The following is a 21390-nucleotide window of genomic DNA, read 5'->3' on the forward strand; positions in this document are numbered from 1 at the left end:
CACTAGTTGGTGGAGTCCCTTGGGAGGCGGTTCTGAAGGGCAGAGGAGTCCAGGAAGGCTGGGCGCTCTTCAAGAAGGAAATCTTAATGGCGCAGGAGCAGTCTGTCCCCACGTGCCCAAAGATGAGCCGACATGGAAGAAGACTGGCCTGGCTCAACAGAGAGTTGCAGCTTGAGCTTAGGAGAAAAAAGAGGGTTTCTAATCTTTGGAAAAAAGGGCGGGCCACTGAGGAGGACTATAAGGATGTTGCGAGGCTGTGCAGGGACAAAATTAGGAAGGCCAAAGCTCATCTGGAGCTCAATCTGGCTACTGCTGTTAAAGACAACAAAAAATCTTTTTACAAATACATCGATGCAAAACGGAGGATTAAGGAAAATCTCCATCCTTTACTGGATGCGGGGGGAAACCTTGTTACAAAAGATGAGGAAAAGGCGGAGGTGCTTAATGCCTTCTTTGCCTCAGTCTTTAGCGGCAATACCAGTTGTTCTGTGGATACCCAGTACCCTGAGCTGGTGGAAGGGGATGGGGAGCAGAATGTGGCCCTCACTATCCACGAAGAAATGGTTGGTGACCTCCTACGGCACTTGGATGTGCGCAAGTCAATGGGGCCGGATGGGATCCACCTGAGGGTACTGAGAGAACTGGCGGAGGAGCTGGCCAAGCCGCTTTCCATCATTTATCAACAGTCCTGGTATCAGGGGAGGTCCCAGTTGACTGGCAGCTAGCAAACGTGACGCCCATCTACAAGAAGGGCCAGAGGGCAGACCCGGGGAACTATAGGCCTGTCAGTTTGACCTCAGTGCCAGGGAAGCTCATGGAGCCGGTCCTCTTGAGAGTCATCACGCAGCACTTGCAGGGCAATCAGGCGATCAGGCCCAGTCAGCATGGGTTTATGAAAGGCAGATCCTGCTTGACGAACCTGATCTCCTTCTATGACAAAGTGACGCGCTTAGTGGACGAGGGAAAGGCTGTGGATGTGGTCTACCTTGACTTCAGCAAGGCTTTTGACACTGTTTCCCACAGCATTCTTCTCAAGAAACTGGCTGCTCTTGGCTTGGACTGGCGTACACTTCGTTGGGTTAGAAACTGGCTGGGTAGCCGGGCCCAAAGAGTCGTGGTGAATGGAGTCAAATCCAGTTGCAGGCCGGTCACTAGTGGCGTTCCCCAGGGCTCGGTACTCGGGCCAGTCCTCTTTAATATCTTTATTGATGATCTGGATGAGGGCACTGAGTGCACCCTCAGTAAGTTTGCAGATGACACCAAGTTAGGTGCGTGTGTCGATCTGCTTGAGGGTAGGAAAGCTCTGCAGGAGGATCTGGATAGGCTGGACCGATGGGCTGAGGTCAACTGCATGAAGTTCAACAAGGCCAAGTGCCGGGTCCTGCACCTGGGGCACAACAACCCCAAGCAGAGCTACAGGCTGGGAGAGGAGTGGCTGGAAAGCTGCCTGGCGGAGAAGGACCTGGGAGTGATGGTGGATAGTCGTCTGAATATGAGCCAGCAGTGTGCTCAGGTGGCCAAAAAGGCCAACAGCATCCTGGCTTGTATAAGAAGCAGTGTGGCCAGCAGGTCTAGGGAAGTGATCGTCCCCCTGTACTCGGCTCTGGTGAGGCCGCACCTCGAGTACTGTGTTCAGTTTTGGGCTCCTCACTATAAGAAGGACATGGAGGTGCTTGAGTGAGTCCAGAGAAGGGCAACAAAGTTGGTGAGGGGTCTGGAGAACAAGTCCTACGAGGAGCGGCTGAGGGAGCTGGGCTTGTTCAGCCTAGAGAAGAGGAGGCTCAGGGGCGACCTTATTGCTCTCTACAGATACCTTAAAGGAGGCTGTAGCGAGGTGGGGGTTGGTCTGTTCTCCCACGTGCCTGGTGACAGGACAAGGGGGAACGGGCTAAAGTTGCACCAGGGGAGTTTTAGGTTGGATATTAGGAAGAACTTCTTTACTGAAAGGGTTGTTAGGCATTGGAATGGGCTGCCCAGGGAAGTGGTTGAGTCACCATCCCTGGAGGTCTTTAAAAGGCGTTTAGATGTAGATTTTAGGGATATGGTTTAGTGGAGGACTGTTAGTGTTAGGTCAGAGGTCAGACTAGGTGATCTTGAGGTCTCTTCCAACCTAGAAATTCTGTAATCCTGTGATTCTGTGAAACAAGTCTCCATTTTCCATTCCTTTTGAACAATATGTCTCGCTTTAATTTTTTAAGCAACTTGGTCTTCAGGCTTTATGTATCCCGTTCTTCCCAGAACAAAGAAAAGCATATCCATCTCCTTTTCTAGGCCAATGAGGCCTGAGTCAAAAGGCACGTCCAGGTCAGCAGGGGGCGTAACAGCAATAGCCTTCGATGGCTGTAGCAGCAGAGGGGCCCATGGCGTAGCAGTCGGATCAGTAAAGGAGCCCGCAGCTCCCTCACTGTCTGGCAAACTACACGTTTTTGACTGTGGTCCCACACGGCTCTTTAAGGCCTCAGAGACTTCTTGCCTGGTGCCGAGCAATTCCACTGCAACCTTGTCATTTTTAGTTGCAGAGTCCCACACCTTGACCTCAATTTGGTCCCATATTTCAGGCTCATAAACTGTCCAATTGTTAATAAGGAGAATAAGCTGTAAGGTTACCAGGACAGTCTTTGTTTCTAAGGACGTATGATTCCCCATAATGCGCAACTGCTTACCAGCGAGAGGCAGTTATGTGCGCGGGTCCGCTTCTCTCAGCTTGAGCTTCTTCCCAGCTCCGGTGCGCCCATTTCCAGTGACTTTCTCTACGAGCTTCTCTGAGCAGTTTGCTGAGTTTGACCGAACCTGTCTTCATGGGGCGATCAATGTGCCTGTTCCCGTCCTGGTCTCTGTTCTGCTTGCCTGTTCCTTTTCATTCCTTCTTTCTGATTCTTTATTGATGACCTAACTTCATCACATCGTGTTGCTTTTTTTTTTTTGTTTTGTTTGTTTTTTTTTCCTGAGGACAGGCTTCCCTCTTATACCCTTCTCCCCACAGCAGTTCTTTTCAAAACAACTTTGGTCAAACAACTTCTAATGTAACAACAACAGCAAACACCCAGAAACATCCATGCCTTAATGGCTGGAGAACAAGAAACCCCATACTGCATGGAGTCTCCTGAATCACCCTTCTTTGTTCCCTCTAAACTCTTTTACATTCCTGATGGCCGACGTTTAGATGTAGAGCTTAGGGATATGGTTTAGTGGGGACTGCTAGCGTTAGGTCAGAGTTTGGACTCGATGATCTTGAGGTCTCTTCCAACCTAGAAATTCTGTGATTCTGTGATTCTGTGATCTTTAAGAGTCTGATGTTATCTTAACCACGGGGTTTCCAACCCCCATGGCCACATTCCCAAATCTCCCCCTTCTTTATTAATATCAACCATTTTCTCGACACGAATTACCACTCCATATATAACAGAATGAAGATTCTCTCTTTTCTCTTTGCTCTGGGAAACGCCATAGAGACAGATGAAGAATTTGGGAAGAGAGTGTGGGTTCCCTGTGCAGAATCCAATGATGAAATCTGTGAACAAGGTAAGAGCAAGGGGTTGTGGCTGTGAAGGGTTTTGTTGCTTCCTTTTCCCCTTCCAAACCTGTTATTGAAGCATTAGACATGAAATGTAGGATGTGTGTAGCACAGGAACTGATATTCCAAGTGCTAAGTGAAAGAGCCTAAAAAGATCAAGCTAAATAGGGCTTCTTTTTAATGCATGCCATTATGATGGTTTGGGTTTGTATTGTTTCCAAATTATCTACGGGTGAGTAATTGTTATCAGCCTCCTGACACCAGGACCTAATTAGAAAGTAAGAGCCTTAAATAGGCCATTTGCATAGTGAGCTTCCATATGTCTCCTTGTGCAATTTATTTGCTTCACTCCATTGAGATATAATGAGAATGAAACTCCTCAAACTTCCTTTGACTCTGAGGCTCTCTTCTTCATCTCCTCTGCAGTTAGAGGCCACTATTAAGAAGATAATATCTATTTCCCTTTGTTCAGAAAGAAAAAGCGACTGTACTGCTACCCTTATTCCAGATCAGACAAGTTTTTCTATTTCCCAGTTTCCAATGGAAATAGAATGAGAAACAGCCAAACAACCCACAGACAGCCTGTGAAAAAATGTAATGCTGTCAGAGAAAGCACAAGGAAGGTTAGGACAGGCTGATCTCGAAGGCATACTATCCACCATAACTAGGGCTCCTAAAAACCTGATGAGGACTAATGTCCTTGTTTTTTCAGCGGAAGTACAGGTCCCATTTAAAGAGTTCTAAGCTGGTTCTGTTTGGATTTCTTCCTTCCAGGATGTTATTAAGGGGGAAAGGTTGGTTCAAGGCTGCTTAAGTTTTGTCCTAGTTTTGAATATTTAGCTCAATCTGGAACAACACATTCTGGGGCCCTCTGCTCACATAATTTTGCAAAGTGTGTTCTTTAAATATAGTTTCAGAAGATATCCTTTATTTCCAAACTCCTCTTACATGCATGACTCCACCCCATCCTTCATTCTTTTATTCCCATCACCCTGAAGGTAGCAAAACTTAAGCATATGATGGGGTGCCATTTTCCATAGGGATGAACTTTAATGACTGCTCAAAGTGTTGTCTTCTCTGCTCTGCTCTCCTCATCAGGATCTTATTTCATTTCCTGGTGTAAGTCAGTTCCACATGCAATGATTTTGTTTATGATAACTCAGTTGCATGTTCCCTTCCAACAACTGCCGTTGCCTTCCAGAAGGGAGGTTAGTGTTGGTCCCCTTATGGTGATAATTATAATCAGACCTGTCATCCTTCACACAGTCTACGCTTATCACTTGGATTTAGGAGGATTTTTCCTAAAGCCTATTACCAGTGCAGCTTCTTAGGGAAAAATAGTCATGACTTTTCAGCTAATTTTTGATGGCTCTCAGGTTTGAAAGCACAGAGAGGAGCAAAATGACTGCCAGTTGCAGTTAAAGGCACTGTCTGTCTATCGGGGTGTAAAGCTCTGCTTCTGGAGAGCAGGGATAGAGAGACAGTCTGGGGAGCACAGCATTTTAATGCATCTGTGACAACTCTTTACATGTGCAGGAGACACAAGGCAGTGCTTTTTCCAACTGCAGCACTCCCCACCCCCCGAGCTCTGCAGACCTGCCAGACAAGGGCTCCAGGTGTCAGGCGGTGCTTGGCAGTGGCACCTTCTCTCCCTGCTGTTTTGGGCAGCTATCTGTGGTTCTGCCTGTGTCAAGCTGCTTGGCCGCGGATGGCCAGAGGAGAGGCTGCTGTTTGCGGCGATGGCTGGAGGTGATGGACAGCATCCAGGGATGGGCTCAGCAATGGACTAACGGACCCGCTGCCACCTGCATGCGGCACTGCGGTGGTGACTGACTGGCCAGTGCCATGGTGGGAAGTCTCTCGGTGTTTTCTCTATCCCAGGACATGTAGAAAATTGCTCACCCTAGTGTTTTTCACTGGGAGAGGCATCTCACCATTTAGTAGAATCCCCCTCATTTTCACTTCATTACTCCCATTGATATGCTAATAACCTCTTTCTTTGGCTTTTGCTTTTTGCTAACTTAAAAAAGCAATATGACAGTTTATAGCATTTCATTAGTCTAAATGAGTGATGTATTTTTCAGTCCCTCCTGTGTTGTCACCATGCTCTTTATGTTCTCAGAGAGCTGGACTCCCTTGGTCATGGCAGGAGTTGAAGATGGTCAGTGCTTTTTAGCTTTTGTAGCAGAGGAAATGGTGGGACAGTGGGAACTTGTGTTCTCTGCAGCTATGTACTGACAGCGTGCAGGGATATGATTTGCCTTTGTTTTATTTAAATTTACTGGCAACTCAAGATTTATCTATCAGGTGTCACTCCCTGAAGGAAGATAAATACCACATAGCAAAGACTTCATCTATTATACAAACAGATTTGAGGCTTTGCTATTGCATTTCCCTGCCTGCTGTAAGGAGTAAAAATGCCTTTGGCTGAACAGACCGAGTGATACTTAGCGGTAACATCTTATGACCTCAGCTGAGATCTCAAGCCATGTTAGTGGAAAGATTATGATGTGATGGAAAGAGGGCCAGGAATAGCCTTTTTATTGTGAGACCCTTTCTGTGAATATCCTTCTTTGTTATATTCAGGTGGTTAATCACTGGAGCCAGGACCATCATTTGAAAACAGGGGAGTGAAATATTGGAACAGGTGATCCAAACACACTCGAGTTTGCCAACTCCAGTTGGATATTACAGCTTACAGTTTCTCCCTAATATTCTTCTACCCTCCTGTTTCTATCAAGCGTGGGTGACGTTGCAACATTTGCTGTCATTAATAACCCCATTTTGGCAGGAAAATCTACACAAAATGGACCCTGAGTCCTTGGACTGCAGGGAGCTGCAGTCCCCAAATCCAAGGGATGCACATTGTGAATACGGATATCTGACACTGAAGGGAAGCACTCACATGGAAATGTCTCCCTGTCATTTTTGAGATAATAAAGGTAATGCTTAAACCTATTTCAACCCTATTTAGAAAAAAATGTAGGTTTTAAAAATTTATAGCCCTGCTAGTGTTTTTCTTTTAATGGAACCAGAGACAAATGAGAATAACTTTTACATCAGTCTTGCTTACTTCCTGCTCAGGATTTTTCCTTAAACTTTGTGGTAGGTTTAAATTAGCCTCCTTTTTATCTTAATGGCCAATATTAATATTCAGCATCCTGGATAACTACTCATGAAGAAGAATGCTCATTCCCTGCTGACTCTGCACATCGGGAATGGTTGTGCCCAAGTTTGATCTGGCTGCCAAGGCCACTTCTGGTGAGGAAGGACAGGCGCTGGTGAAGTCCGAATGTTTTCTGGTCTACGTGAGTCGTGCACAGGTAGGCCCTGCTGGTTATGGAGTCTGCAGCATAGTCCTGCACGTGCTAGAGTGGGGATGTCTGAGTTGTGCAAGTGTTGTTTCTTCTTGAGCCGAATGATCTGCTTGTTTCCCCAAAGGGAGAGAGAAGGGCTGGCAGTGCAAGAATCCTGAGCTACTCTCAGTGTAGTGGGGATGCTGAGGCACCAGGTCTGGAAAACAATAGCTGCCACAGCCCTAAGGAAACTCTTTGAAAATGAGAAGGTTATGGAGGTGGAGGAAATACACAGCAGGGCACCATCTCCTCTTATTTCCCCCAGCCTCTTCAATCAGGTGCCTGCTGGGCTTCCCACTCCTCCTGCCTTTAGCAGTAGATCATAGGATCATAAGGCATTATTTGTTGGCATTAACTCATCCACCATCCTCCTGGCAGTATAGCTCCCCAAGTCAGGGAGCCGCAGCGAAACATGGATACTATGAGCCTACATTGGGCTTTGAACTGCAGCTGCCAGGGCTACAGAGGTGTCCAAGCAGGAACTGCAAGGAGGCACCAGTTCCCTGACACCAGTCTCCACCACCTTTCCTATGGGTGCTGCAGAAGGTGGGTGCAACACCGAAAAAGTGCTGCTGCTGAAATACAGCTGGACAAGTATACATGGACAATAATACATATAAATACATGGACATAATATAATAAATACGTGGACGAGTTCTGGAGCACCGCAAGCAAAGCTGTTCGAAGAGGTGGGTTCCTCGGAAAGGTGCCTGTCTGAGAGTAGCAGCTTCTTCTGGTAGCTTGGAAACCTTGCCACCAAGAAGGCTTTGTGGTGTGCGTGGTGATGAAAGTGTAGGTATGAAATGCTTCCACCTTCTAGTGCTTGGGTCCCTGTGGGGAGCAGGAGCTTGTCCAGGCTTGGGTCACACCGTACCAAGATCTTCTTTCTTGGTGTGGGATTGGCTTAGTGCCACTGGGTCTTCTGCCAGATGGCCCCTGTCTCGAAATACTCAGTTCTTCTAAAGGCGAACTCTTGTGTTCAGCTTCTTGTAGCTCAGAGGGACCCATGGAAACAGGCTCACTGGGCTTCAGGTCAGCACAGAAGCTCATAGAGAACATCTTACAGTCCTCCAGAGTAGTATGGTTAGAGCATATGGTAACTACTGGAGGTAGGATGCTTTGTTGGGGGCATGCGATTTAAAGCGACAAGTGTTGAAGTTGTAGTGCCAGGCAGATGACAGTGGTGTAGGATGAGGCAAAGAGAACAGCGGTTTGTTTCTGGAGTTAAGCTGCCTGTGTATAACATCTTTGGCATTTTAAACAGAGAACATCTGGTTCCTTACAATTATTAGACACCAGAGATCTCTAGTATCTCACTGAGTAAGAGTGGTATCACGAACCAACAAAGGTTATTGTTATAACCAAATTTAGAGCCATACATCTCCCTTCACCTTACTGGAAAGTGGTGATCTTGGGCAGGAGAAGGGGAAGAATGACATTTATGTCATACCAGTGCCTTAGGCTGCATCTGTCTTAAGCAAATGAAGTGGCATCTGGGAACGTTGCTGCGCACGGGAATGAATATATATGGGTATATTCAAACTAATAGACCTTGGCATTCTTTTGGTCCATGAAAACTAGCAAATTTTTAAATCATTCCTAAGCATGGATCAGGGCTGTGGTGGTTTTACTCGGGTGGGCAGCCAAACTCCACCACAACCGCTCTCTCACTCCCCTCTCCTCAAAGAGGAAGGGGGAGAAAATACAACACAAAGAGCTCGAGGTTTGAGATGAGAATGGTTTAATTAAAGGGAAAGGGAACGGGGAGAAAAAGAAACAAAAGAAACAATAAGTCTGCATGGAAGCACAGAGAAAAGGAAAAAAAATTATTATCTACTTCCCATCAGCGAGCGGTGTTCAGCCACATCCTGGGAAAGCAGGGCCTCAAAACGCGTAGTGGTTGTTCAGGAGGAACAGCCCCCTCCCCCATGAGAGCCCCCTTTTTATTGCTGAGTGTGACATCAGGTGTTATGGAATATCCCTTTGATTGGTTTAGGTCAGCTGCCCTGGTTATGTCCCCTTCCCATCACTTGCCCACCCCCAGCCTGCTGGCTCTTGGGGCCTTGGAAGGAGTCCTGATGCTGTGCCAGCACTATGCAGCAATAGACAGAACACTGGAGTGATATCAGTGCTGTTCCAGCTACAAGTGCAGAGTACAGCACTGTGTGGGCTGCTGCAGGGAAAGGTGACTCCATCCCAGACCTGGGATGGAGTCAAAGTTAACCTGTCGTTGGTTCTGCAGTGTCCTCCTACAACACATAACTTGGATAACAGATTATTTTTCTCCCAAGGTTAAATCTCCTTGAGGCACGCACCTGATATCCCCATCTTTCTGCGTTACCCACAAGATATACCTTGGTCCTTGGGCAAAGACAATCCCACAAGTGGGTTTGCCTTTTCCCATGGCAGGGGCAACCCACACCGCCTTCCCCATCCACTTTCCCACATGCACTACGGGGACTTTAGCTTCTCCCACAGTGTGTAGGGGGTTTGTTTCAGTAGGACCAGGATGGCTGTCAAGCCCCCTGTTGTTAACTAGCCAAGTGGCCTCTGGTAGATTTATGTCCCAATGTTTCCACGTCCCAGCACCCAATGCTCGCAGCATAGTTTTTAACAATCCATTGTACCTCTCAACCTTCCCAGAGGCTTGTGGGTGATAAGGGATGTGATACACCCACTCAATACCATGTCTCTTGGTCCAGGAGGTGACAAGATTGTTTCGGAAGTGACTCCCATTGTCGGACTCAATTCTTTCTGGTGTACCATGTCACCACAGCACTTGTCTTTCCAGGCCCAAGATAGCGTTTCGGGCCGTGGCATGGTTTACAGGGTATGTTTCCAGCCACCCAGTAGTTGCTTCTACCATGGTAAGTATGTAAAACCCTTGACAGGTTTGTGGGAGAGGTCCAATGTAATCAGTTTGCCAGGCCTCACCATATCGAAATCCAAGCCATCTCCCCCTATTCCAGGGAGACTTTACCCTCATGGCTTATTTGATTGCAGCACAGCACTCACACTGATGGGTAACCTAACCTGTGTGATGGCCTCAGTGGTCAGGTCCACCCCTTGATCACGAGCCCATCTGTATGTGGCATCCCTCCCCAGATGTCCTGATGTTTCATGGGCCCATCGAGCTACAAACATCTCACCCTTACGTCCCCAGTCCAGGACCACCTGAACCACTTCAATTTTCGAAGCTCGATCCACTTCTTTGTTGTTCTGATGTTCTTTGGTGGCATGATTCTTAGGCATGTGAGCATCTACATGATGTACCTTTACAGCCAGGTTTTCTACCCGAGCAGCAATATCTTGCCACAGGGTAGCAGCCCAGATAGTTTTACCTCTGTGTTGCCGGTTGTTCTGTTCCCATTGCCGCAGCTACCCCCACAGAGCATTTGCCACCATCCATGAGTCAGTGTAGAGATACAATACTGGCCATTTTTCTCTTTCAGCAATCTCTAGGGCCAGTTGTATAGTTTTCACTTCTGCATACTGACTCGACTCACCTTCCCCTTCCATGGCCTCCACAACTCATCGTGTGGAGCTCCACACAGCAGCTTTCCACTTCCGATGGCTCCCTACCACATGGCAGGATCCGTCAGTGAACAACACATACTGCTTTCTGTCTTCTGGCAACTCATTGTATGGTGGTGCTTCTTCAGCACGAGTTATCTCTTCTGGCGGTACTCCGAAATCCCTGCCCTCCGGCCAGTCCACGATCTCTTCCAGGATTCCCAGGCAGTTGGGTTTCCCCATTCGAGCCCGCTGTGTAATTAACGCTACTCACTTACTCCACGTAGTATCAGTTGCATGATGTGTAGTGGGGATTTTCCCTTTGAACATCCAATGTAACACAGGTAGCCATGGGGCCAAGAGGAGTTTTGCTTCTGATCCTCGATAGCCCCAGCTCCAGAACCCCAGAGGTCGACCTCGAGTTTCTCCTGGGGTCTTCTGCCAGAGGCTCCAGGTGAGCCCATGCTCCCCAGCTGCAATATAAAGTGTGTTTTGCACAGCTGGTCTGGTACGGACAGGTGCAAGGGCTACTGAACAAGCTATTTCTTGTTTGAGTTGTTCAAAGGCCTGTTGTTGCTCGGGGCCCCACTCGAAATAGCTTCTCATTCAAGTCACTCGATATAGAGGACTCACAAGCTGACTATAGCCTGGCACATGCATTCTCCAGAATCCCACAAGGCCTAGGAAAGCTTGTGTTTCTTTTTTGCTAGTTGGCGGAGACATAACCGTTATTTTATTGATCACATCCGTCGGAATGCGGTGACGTCCATCTTGCCATTTTACCCCCAAGAACTGGATTTCCTGTGCGGGTCCCTTGACCTTATTCTGTTTAATAGCAAAGTCAGCTTTCAGGAGAATTTGAAATATTTTCTTCCCTTTCTCAAAAGCTTCTGCTGTGTTACCCAACACGATGATATCACTGATGTACTGCACGTGTTCTGTAGCGTTCCCCTCTTCCAGTGTTGTCTGGATCAGCCCATGGCAAATGGTAGGGCTGTGTTTCCACCCCTGGGGCAGTCGATTCCAAGTATACTGAATGCCCCTCCAAGTGAAAGCAAACTGTGGCCTTCATGCTGCTGCCAGAGAGATGGAGAAAAATGCATTAGCGATATCCATTGTAGCATACCACTTAGCTGCCTTTGACTCTATTTCCTACTGGAGTTCTAGCATGTCTGGCACTGCAGCACTCAGTGGTGGCATGACTTCATTCAGTCCACGATAGTCCACCGTTAGCCTCCACTCGCCATTAGACTTTCACACTGGCCATATAGGACTGTTCAAAGGTGAATGAGTCTTGCTGATCACTCCTTGGCTCTCCAGATGGTGAACTAACTCATGGATGGGAATCAGGGAGTCTCGGTTGGTGCAATATTGCTGCCGGTGCACAGTTGTAGTTGCAATTGGCACTTGCTGTTCTCCAATCCTCAGCAATCCTACAGCAGAAGGGTCTTCTGAGAGAACAGGCAGGGTAGACAGCTGCTTAATCTTCTCTGTGCTCAAGGCAGCTATGCCAAAAGACCACCGGTACCCTTTTGGATCCTTGAAGTACCCTTTCTTGAGGTAGTCTATGCCGAGGATGCACGGAGCCTCTGGGCCAGTCACGATGGGGTGCTTTTGCCACTCATTCCCAGTTAGACTCACTTCAGCTTCCAATACAGTTAGCTCTTGGGATCCCAGTGTCATTCTAGAGATAGAGATGAGTTTTGCCCCTTGGGTGCCTAATGGCATTAGGGTACACTGTGTGCCTGTGTCCACTAAAGCTTTATATTTCTGTGGTTCCGGTGTGCCAGGCCATTGAATCCACACAGTCCAGTAAATCCGGTTGTCCCTCTCCTCTACCTGGCCAGAGGCAGGGCCCCACTAGTCCTGGTTGGAGCATCTATCAATTAATTCTTCCAAATGTGAAGCAGAGGTCTCTTCGTCAGGGTCAGGAGTAATACTAGCCCTTCTACTGCCTCTGGGGGACTGCCCAACAGAAACTGGGGCAGCAATCCTCCTAGGGGCCCCTTTTCTTGCTGCTGTATCTTTCCGCAGCTCACATACCCGAGCAGCTAGGGCCGAGGTTGGTTCACCGTCCCACTTCCTCATATCTTCCCTGTGGTCACGTAAATAAAACCACAAGGTACTCTGTGGTGTGCGTCCCGGATTCTCCCTTGCTTGAGCCAGAGAATGCTTGCACTTGATAGCTGAAAGATTCTTCCATCTAGGTGAGAAGGAAGCTATGTGTTCATCTAACCATTGGGACAGTCTCTCCAGAGCTGAAATGCAGTCCTGTACTGGGGCAGAGAGATTTTCTTCATATTTATGAAGCTGGTTGGACATCTTATCCACAGTCGGCCCCATCCCCTCCTCCCAATCCATTGCTGCCAGTGTGCTGGCATGTGATGAGGGTGCAGCCTGTAGAAACTTCCACCACATGGATGTTTTGCACTGGACTTCATCAGGGTCTTTAGGTGTCTGGGCATTGTTCAAATTACTATAAATCATCTCCAGCACAGCTAATTCCCGCAGGTGCTGGAGACCTTTATCCATAGTGGTCCACTTGCCTGTTTGATATACAATATCTTCCTTGTGGGGATACCTTTCTTTCACAGCTGATAGGAGTCGCCTCCAGAGGCTGAGAACCTGTGCCTCTCTCCCAATTACTCTATCAATGAGCCTTTATGACGGATCCCAGCTGCTTGGCTTCACTGCCTTCTAGCTGTTGGCTATTGGCCCCAGTATCCCAGCATCGAAGCAGCCAGGTGAGGATGAGCTCACCTGGATGATGACTGAAATCCTTTTGTATTTCTCGCAGCTCACTCAAGGATAGAGTTCGAGTGGTTTCTGATTCATTTATGATTTCATTCTCTTCTCCTTGATGTTGCCATGATGGCGCCGCTTTAGAGCTGCCTGCCTTTTCCTCTTCTCCCTCATCCTTAGGAGGAGCTTCTTTCCTTACTAAATGAGGTGACTTTCCATTGTTTTGTCTTGACTATAGGGGCGACTGATACCATAGATGGTTGCCACCCACAACTACTTTGTCTCGGGGCAGGTCCTTGGATGATATTCTTAATAAATTGTTTGACCTTAGGGAGGAAGACAAACACTAGAACTAGTAATAGGAGGATAACATCCGACCAAGGGTATTGAAAATACTCAAAGGCTGTTGCAATTAGCCCACAGGGAGAGAAGAAGAAGACATCACCCCCAATATTATTCACAGATTGACTGCTAGGGGAGAAAAAGAAGGCGGTGTAATTCTTAATATTTCCAAAAAGATAATCTCCAGGAGACCAGAATGATAACAATGCAGGGCCTGAGTACCAGATGAAACTGAAGGCCAGCATGTTACAGCACAGCATGATAAAGAAACCAAACACAGACTTAAACACTTTCTCCAATCGGATGTAGAGGAAAAAAGAGAACAGAGAACAGACTACATACAACATAGTCACACAGAAAAATATTAACAGAAAAACGAACATTGTGACTAGCAGTATGTTAGTTGTAAATACTTTAATCAATTCTACTGTTATCTCAAACCTCGAGCCCCACGTTGGGCGCCAAAAAGGACTGTGGTAGTTTTACTCAGGTGGGCAGCCGAGCTCCACCACAACCGCTCTCTCACTCCTCCTCTCCTCAAAGAGGAAAGGGGAGAAAATACAACACAGAGAGCTCAAGGTTTGAGATGAGAATGGTTTAATTAAAGGGAAATGTAATGGGGAGAAAAAGAAACAACAGAAACAATAAATCCGCGTGGAAGCACAGAGAGAAGGAAAAAAAAATATTCTCTACTTCCCATTGTTATAAATGGCTCAGTCTTCAAAATAGGATTATAATCAAAGTTTACAATTTATTAAAGGAACAGAGGTAAGCAAACAGCGCTGGGTGCGCCGGGAGTCTCTGCTCCACCAAGACGCACACCAGTTACATCAAGCAGCTGATTTTTATGCTCCTAGGCTAATACATATTCATTACTACTTCTAAAAAACCACAGGGTTATTATAATTAGTTTCCAGAATCCAAACCCTCCTACTGGAGCATGCATATCAGTCTCTGGTGGTCCCTCTGGGGGTCTCTGGGGGTCTCTCATGCTGAAGGCTCATAGTCTTCCTCCCTCTTGTCCTTCTCCTTTGTCCAACTTGGCTGTATGTCAGAGACTTGTGCAGCGTCCCCTGCAAGCTTTGTCTTTTAGTTGTTCTTCAGCTTTCCCCTTCTCCTTAATCTCCTGGCCAGATATCAGAGACTTGCATAGTGTCCCATGCAATAGTCATAATAGTTAGCAGTTATTCTGAAACCCCCCAGATATCAGAGACTTCAAGGAAAAGCCTACAAGTTCATTTCACTTCAAGCTCTCTATTGACACAAATTGCTAAAACATTCCTTTGCAAGATACAGGAACCATATACATTAACCACTGTGGTGGTTTTATTCAGGTGGGCAGCCGAGCTCCACCACAACCGCTCTCTCACTCCCCTCTCCTCAAAGAGGAAGGGGGAGAAAATACAACACAGAGAACTCGAGGTTTGAGATGAGAAGGGTTTAATTAAAGGGAAAGGGAATGGGGAGGAAAAACAGAAATAGAAGAAACAATCAGTCCGCGCGGAAGCACAGAGAGAGAAAAAATTATTCTCTACTTCCCATCAGTGAGCGGTGTTCGGCCACGTCCTGGGAAAGCAGGGCCTCAAACGCGTAGTGGTTGTTCAGGAGGAACAGCCCCCTCCCCCACGAGAGCCCCCCCTTTCATTGCTGAGTGTGACATCAGGTGTTATGGAATATCCCTTTGGTTGGTTTAGGTCAGCTGCCCCGGCAATGTCCCCTTCCCATCACTTGCCCACCCCCAGCCTGCTGGCTCTTGAGGCCTTGGAAGGAGTCCTGATGCTGTGCCAGCACTATGCAGCAATAGACAGAACACTGGAGTGATATCAGTGCTGTTCCAGCTACGAGTGCAGAGCACAGCACTGTGCGGGCTGCTGCAGGGAAAAGGTGACTCCAGCTCAGACAGACCCAACACAACCACTCTGTTTTTCTTAGACTTGTGGTTATACAAGGGTATGTAAGACAGAAGGTCACATTCATCATACCATGCGGCCCTAGCATTGTTCCATATTGACACGAATCAGATGAACACATTTCACACCATCAATAAGCGATGTTCGGTCACGTCCTATGAAGCAGGGCCTCAAAACGCATAGTGGTTGTTCAGGAGGACAGCCCTCTCCCCCACGAGAGCCCCCTTTTTATTGCTGAGTGTGACATCAGGTGTTATGGAATATCCCTTTGGTTGGTTTAGGTCAGCTGCCCTGGCAATGTCCCCTCCCCATCACTTGCCCGCCCCCAGCCTGCTGGCTCTTGGGGCCTTGGAAGGAGTCCTGATGCTGTGCCAGCACTATGCAGCAATAGACAGAACACTGGAGTGATATCAGTGCTGTTTCAGCTATGAGTGCAGAGCACTGTGTGGGCTGCTGCAGGGAAAGGTGACTCTATCTCAGACAGACCCAAAACAAGGGCTCATCCCAGTGAGCTGTTTGCATTTAGCTGCTGTGTTAGGGAAGCTAAGACATGGTTGTGACCAGAGATATGACCTGTTGTGTGCCAGCTGGCTGTGGTGTCTAGGAATATTTCTGGGCACATTTAACTTGCTAGTGGCTGAAGAGGCTCAGACCCATCTGAGAAACTGGACTCCATCATCCTAAACTCCATTTGTCAGCAGCAGGACAGAGAAGGGAGCCACCATCAGGGGCTGATTCAGCTTCCTGTCGTCTTGACTTCTCCAGACTGTAGGCAGAGGCTGAGGCTGCTGAGCCTACAGGGCTCAACACGCCGACAGAGGAAAAAAGTCCATATTGGCCCCATAACAGCTATAGTACAGGCACATGTTCTGCTGTCTCTCTGAGCTCAGAGAAGTTTTAAGTCACTGAGTTTTCTTTCCTGAATCAGCAAGGGCCATTTTCCTTCGCAGGAAGTTTCCTTCTCCCTCATCATGTGGAGGCTCCTTTTTCAACAGGTTCCAGCCACGAGACTGGTGTTCTGTGTAATTTCATTTTAATGGTTTGGTGGCTGATAGTTAAATGTGTCCATAGGAGACAATTGTCTTAGACAAAAAGCTGTCAGTTGGCTTAGATATAATAAAATAGCTCATGGAAGGATATGGCGTTATGTCTTTTAAGTATAAAACTCTTTGTTTGATAAAGAAAGTTCTGTTTCAAGCTATCCAAATATATGGATGGATTTTTTCACACTGAACCAGAAACCTAGATGAAGAAATAATTTTGGCTTGACTACTGCAACCGGAGTATAATGTGTTGTTATCTTTTCATTCATTGAAATCTGTTCATTCACAAGGTGGTCTGATACAATAAATGGAAACGTTTTGTTTAAACATATCAAACAAAACATTTTCCCTTCAAGAATACCTCAAGTGTTTGGTCACAGTGGGGATGAAGTTATTGACTGAATCTGGCACTTATTTGGAAGCATGACCTTAATCTGCAGGTTTCAGCGATGAACATATTTTCCCCAAGTGTTTCAGCAAGTCAGATAAGAAAATTATATTTTTGACATGTTAAAGATATTCCTTTTTAGACAAAGAAAGTGATATTCCAGCTATATTACTGAAACTCAGTGCCCTGTGTTGCTTGTTAACAGCTCCACATTTATTGTTTTGGTGTCCCAGTTTGCTTTCAAGTATCAGTGCACCGCTACATACCAAATAATCAATAGTTCTGTCAGTTGAGTATGCCCTGGAAATATAACATTACTGTTAACATCGATCCACGCAGCAGAAATCAAGGCATCGACCTCTGCAGTCATTACTTGCTAGCACCCTTGGGTTTTGTTTGCAGAGCAGCTAGGTTGAAAATCACGACAGCTGCTCCCTCCTTCCGTGCCTGCACAAATGTGAGCACAAGCATATCAGCAAACACGACCTGCAAATATGGTGCATGGGGTTTCATTTCAGCCTTATGCGGATGCTGGGTGCAGCGAAGCAGCTGTTGGCAAAATCCAGAGGCATCGGCCCTGGTATCGGCTGGGAGGAAGGAAAAGCGGTGCTCTGCGCTGCTGCCTGGGCTCACACACACCCCTGCGGGTTTGGCGCGCCGTGCCCTATCTCTAGCAGCTTCGCATTGCAGTCGTGAATGAAAGTTTGGCATATTGATTTTACGACTGTCAGTCTTCCCAGAACCAGACCAGAATTTAATTAACTTAAGACAGAAGCATGATTTCCTATAAGCTCTTTCCAGATTTTACTAGATCCAGATAAATTAAATCAGTATTTTATCTGTATGCCACTAAAATTAGTTGGCACAGTGATCCCCACACAGGTATAATATTGTTCTAGTCCCTTGTATTTAAGCAGGAACTGCATTATGATACTGATAGCATTTCTTCATGAGGAGCTCTGCGTGAACTACAGGAGTGCTGGGGAAGGAGAAACCCAGATGTGAGCAGGGCATAACCTTATTGTGGCTCAGAAAAGAGATGTAGGCATTTGGAAGAGGAATATGGCTCCACCAAGCCGTAATTCCCCTGAGGAATCAGCTAATGAGAGCAGGCGGAGCCCACCCTACATCAGGAGCAGCAGCAACCACCTGGCCCTGACATGGACCTGTCCAAGTCTTGGTGACTCTGCTAACGCGGCTTCCTCTGCTCGGCTGTCCCTGGGAGGCCCAAGAAGCAGGAAGCAATGTGGGGGGACATCACAACTGGTGGCCATCTTCCTCCCCTCTGCAGGAGGTATGTGCACCACAGGACATCCAGCTCGAGGTTCTTTGATGTTGCTTGCTTGGTTCTGTCTTGCTGGTGACATTTACCACATCATCAGAGGTCACCTTGTTCCCAAGTTATCAGCCTTATCCTCCATCCAAGAGCTTCAGGTTATCTCCTGTATGGCAAGCTATTTAGCACCTGGGAGATGAGGCTCAAGATAATGCCTTGGGAAGTTTATGTGAGGAGCAAGAGATGCATATTTTATCTTTCTGGGAGGAATCAAGGTCAGATTTGGTGTTCTCAGAGCAGTCTGAGTTGCAGATGAGACACAACGCGATGCTCTGCATCTACTGGAGTTTCCTAAAACCTGTCTTCATATTAGAAATTAAATTTCTGCACTTGTTCAGATAGGGAAGAAACAACAATTCAGACCCTCAGCCAGCTGGAAGTGGTATGACTTACAGCTCGTGACTGCTACTGTGTGATACGTGGAGTCAGAGAGGAGGTCGTCATCAGCTGTGGCTGTGTGCTGTCAAAAATAATAAAAAAAGAGTCAATGCCATCGCTGCACACTCTTCAAAACATTTTTTTCTCTTCCAGCAGCATCACCTCTTCTCTATACAGCCTCATCAGCTTGCTTCAGTTGCTGAAACTGAAACCACAAATGATGTCATTATATCTTTTTTTCATTGGAAGGTGAATGAGTGGCCATTTCTGCCCTTATCTTCTCTTGTAGATAAAATGCCCCAAAATACCATCACTGAAGTTTAGAGGTCATTGGTGACTTTAAAATCCTCTCCAATTGCCTTGGATCAAAACCAAATGAAATAAAAATCAATGTGTGAGTCAAGAGGCCAAGACACCAAAATGATGTGTCCAACGCAAGCAGCTTGCTGGTTTCAGAGCATTTCTGGCAGCCATCTGCTTGTTTGAATTTGAGGATGTGACGCTTTTAAAAGTCAGAGAAGAAACACATGCTCGACCACAGTCTCCAGATATTTTTCTTGATAACAGGATTCTCTTTTTTGTGTCCATTTTCTTGCAGCCTCAAGAATGTCCTGTTTTGCAATCATACTGTCAGCAGGTGTTCATGGTCCTGAAGCACCACGTTGCGTAATTCCCTAATTAAAAAAAAAAAGCTTTTTGAAGCCTCATCCCTCTTCATGAATGAGTAACAAAACAGTGTGTTATTATAACTCAATAGCCCCTCATTTATTTACATAGATAATGATTGGCCCTTTTTAGCTAAAAATATACTTTTTTTTTTTTCCACACTACTCCTATTTCAACTCTGTGGTCTCAGCCTTGTCCCGTGGAACAAAGAAACTGATGTTTTTATGGATGGTGTTAACTGAGACACCGGTAGTCGAATCACATTGAAGAGCTAAATTCTCCTTTTATTCTTGAAGGTGGTTGGGATCAAAGCTGGGGCTGGAGGGAGAAACTTGAACTCACAGTGCATCCTTCCTGTGAACAAATAAAGACATCATAGATCTTCTCGCTACCAACGTGACTCCTTTAATCAGCAGCATGTCCACAGCTAAGAAGACAATATTGTGGTAGTCCATTAAAATCCCTGCCACAGTCAGAGCATCATAAAGCAAATGTGAGATTGTTCCTGGCTCAAAGACTGCATGACATTAAAAGGTTATGATGGAAATGGATGTATGGGCAGGCAGGTAGCAGTGGGAAAAGGCTTTTGGGTGCCTCTAGATGCAGCCAGCTGTGGCCAGCTGTTACTGGGCTGTCTGCATCTCACTGGGAGATGTTTGGAAGTGTAACGAGATCCTTCCCTCTGCAAGAGAGACAGCCTTGGAGAGGAGATGAAGGTACATTAGCAGAAATTGTTTACCCTCTGACTTGGCAATTGCATAGGGAAAACATTCTTTCTGGATTTTTTTTTTTAAATAAATATATGAATAAGGCATTCATAAAATAATGAAAGGTACATTTTCATTGATTATAATGACTCCATTAAATTCTGGACATTTACCACATCACAATGTTTATCTGCAAGACAATATTTCCCTGTGCTTAATAAAAGGGAACAGCAGGAGGACTGCAGCAAATTTAAGCCACTTCTAGCACTCAGTGTCAGGATTTTAATGGCACCCACATTACCTGGGCTTCTTTTTATATCTTCATCTTGCTTTATGTGACAATACTTATTTTTTATGTCATGCTTTTCGCACAAAAATCTCAGGGTTTCACAAGGCAGAGCAGGACACTATACCAGTTTTAGAGAACAGAAAAAGCACTTGGTGAGGCGACTTCATTGTGGCCACAGAGCAGGTCAAAATCACTGCTGGGAGGAGACCCCAATCTTCTTAAATCCCATCCCAGGAGTGCACTGCATCTCCAATAGCAGGCTTTACCTGCTTGTAGACAGGCTCAAGTCAGGGTGTGAATCTAAATCTTGCACTAAAGTGGGGTAAAAGGAGTGGGTATCATCCCATTGGCTTCTTGGGGCCCTGGGTTGCAGACAAATAATCTTCCCTGACGGAGTCAAGCACTGAGAATTGCAAACAGCATGAGAAAAATCACTTTGGTAGAGAAATAGTGCGAGGCTGCCTATGTTTTTCTTCCATTTTTATCATTGGCCATCACCTGTTGGCTCTTTGTGGAGGGAATTTCTTTAAGTCCCATTTGTCACAGAGAAGGGAAGAGATGATCTTCCCTGCCTTGAACTTGCCTCTTTGTCACCTTCTGGTCTCAAACATGCTTTGAAAGCAGCTTGGGTTCAGTCTTCTCCTGAAGCTTTGTGGGATTCACCAGACCCTTTGTTGGGGTTCACTCCCCTTGTTGGGGTCTGGTGGTGGCAGTGACATGGGAGGCACCAAGGCATGAGGAAAAATGCTGTAATTCCCCATGAAAGCTTATTGTGACACTAGATCACCTGTAATGAGCCAGCTGTTTGGGGTGGAAAAGCATCCACTTGCTTAAAAGGATCCTTTTCCCCAACCATGTGTTTCTGTGGGGGTCCTAAAATCTCCAGAGCAGGGGCTTGATCCTGAAGACATCTTCCTGGTCTCTAGATCAGGAACCTGTGGTGTTCCTAAATTGCCCTTCTGTGCTACAGATGGCCGTGCTGGCCTTACTGCAGACTTTGAGGGATCGCACGTCCTTCCAGCCATGCAGTGGTTCAAAATTGTCTTTGGCCATCTCACGTGAGCATGTGTCTGTGAGAGGGTAAATTTACCTGCACGGTGAGTAAAACCTTGCATTTTTCATCTCTGCATTTATCTCACAGTATTTTAGGTGCTGCAAGCCTAAAGCTGTTTGGTAGTGCTAGAGCTGAGCTGAGGAGGAACTGGG

General features: G+C 46.5%; 1 protein-coding gene across 12 annotated transcripts in view; it reads left to right on the plus strand.

Annotated features, from left to right (window-relative positions):
- Positions 1–21390, plus strand: part of LOC311426258 (SET-binding protein-like) — a 403872-nt gene that overhangs the window by 165768 nt on the left and 216714 nt on the right. For 9 of the 12 annotated variants that reach the window (XR_014686636.1, XR_014686637.1, XR_014686638.1 and 6 more), the window contains one exon: positions 3451–3522. The exons of the other annotated variants lie outside the window; for them this stretch is intronic. Coding sequence is in view for 3 of the 9 variants with exons in the window: in XM_084502481.1 (XP_084358607.1) it covers positions 3451–3522 (72 nt within the window). In the remaining 6 variants the exon portion in view is untranslated. The remainder of the gene's footprint in view (positions 1–3450; positions 3523–21390) is intronic. 12 annotated transcript variants of the gene reach the window in all.

This window comes from Aythya ferina (assembly GCF_964211825.1).
Source record: "Aythya ferina genome assembly, chromosome: W".
NCBI lineage: Eukaryota > Metazoa > Chordata > Aves > Anseriformes > Anatidae > Aythya > Aythya ferina.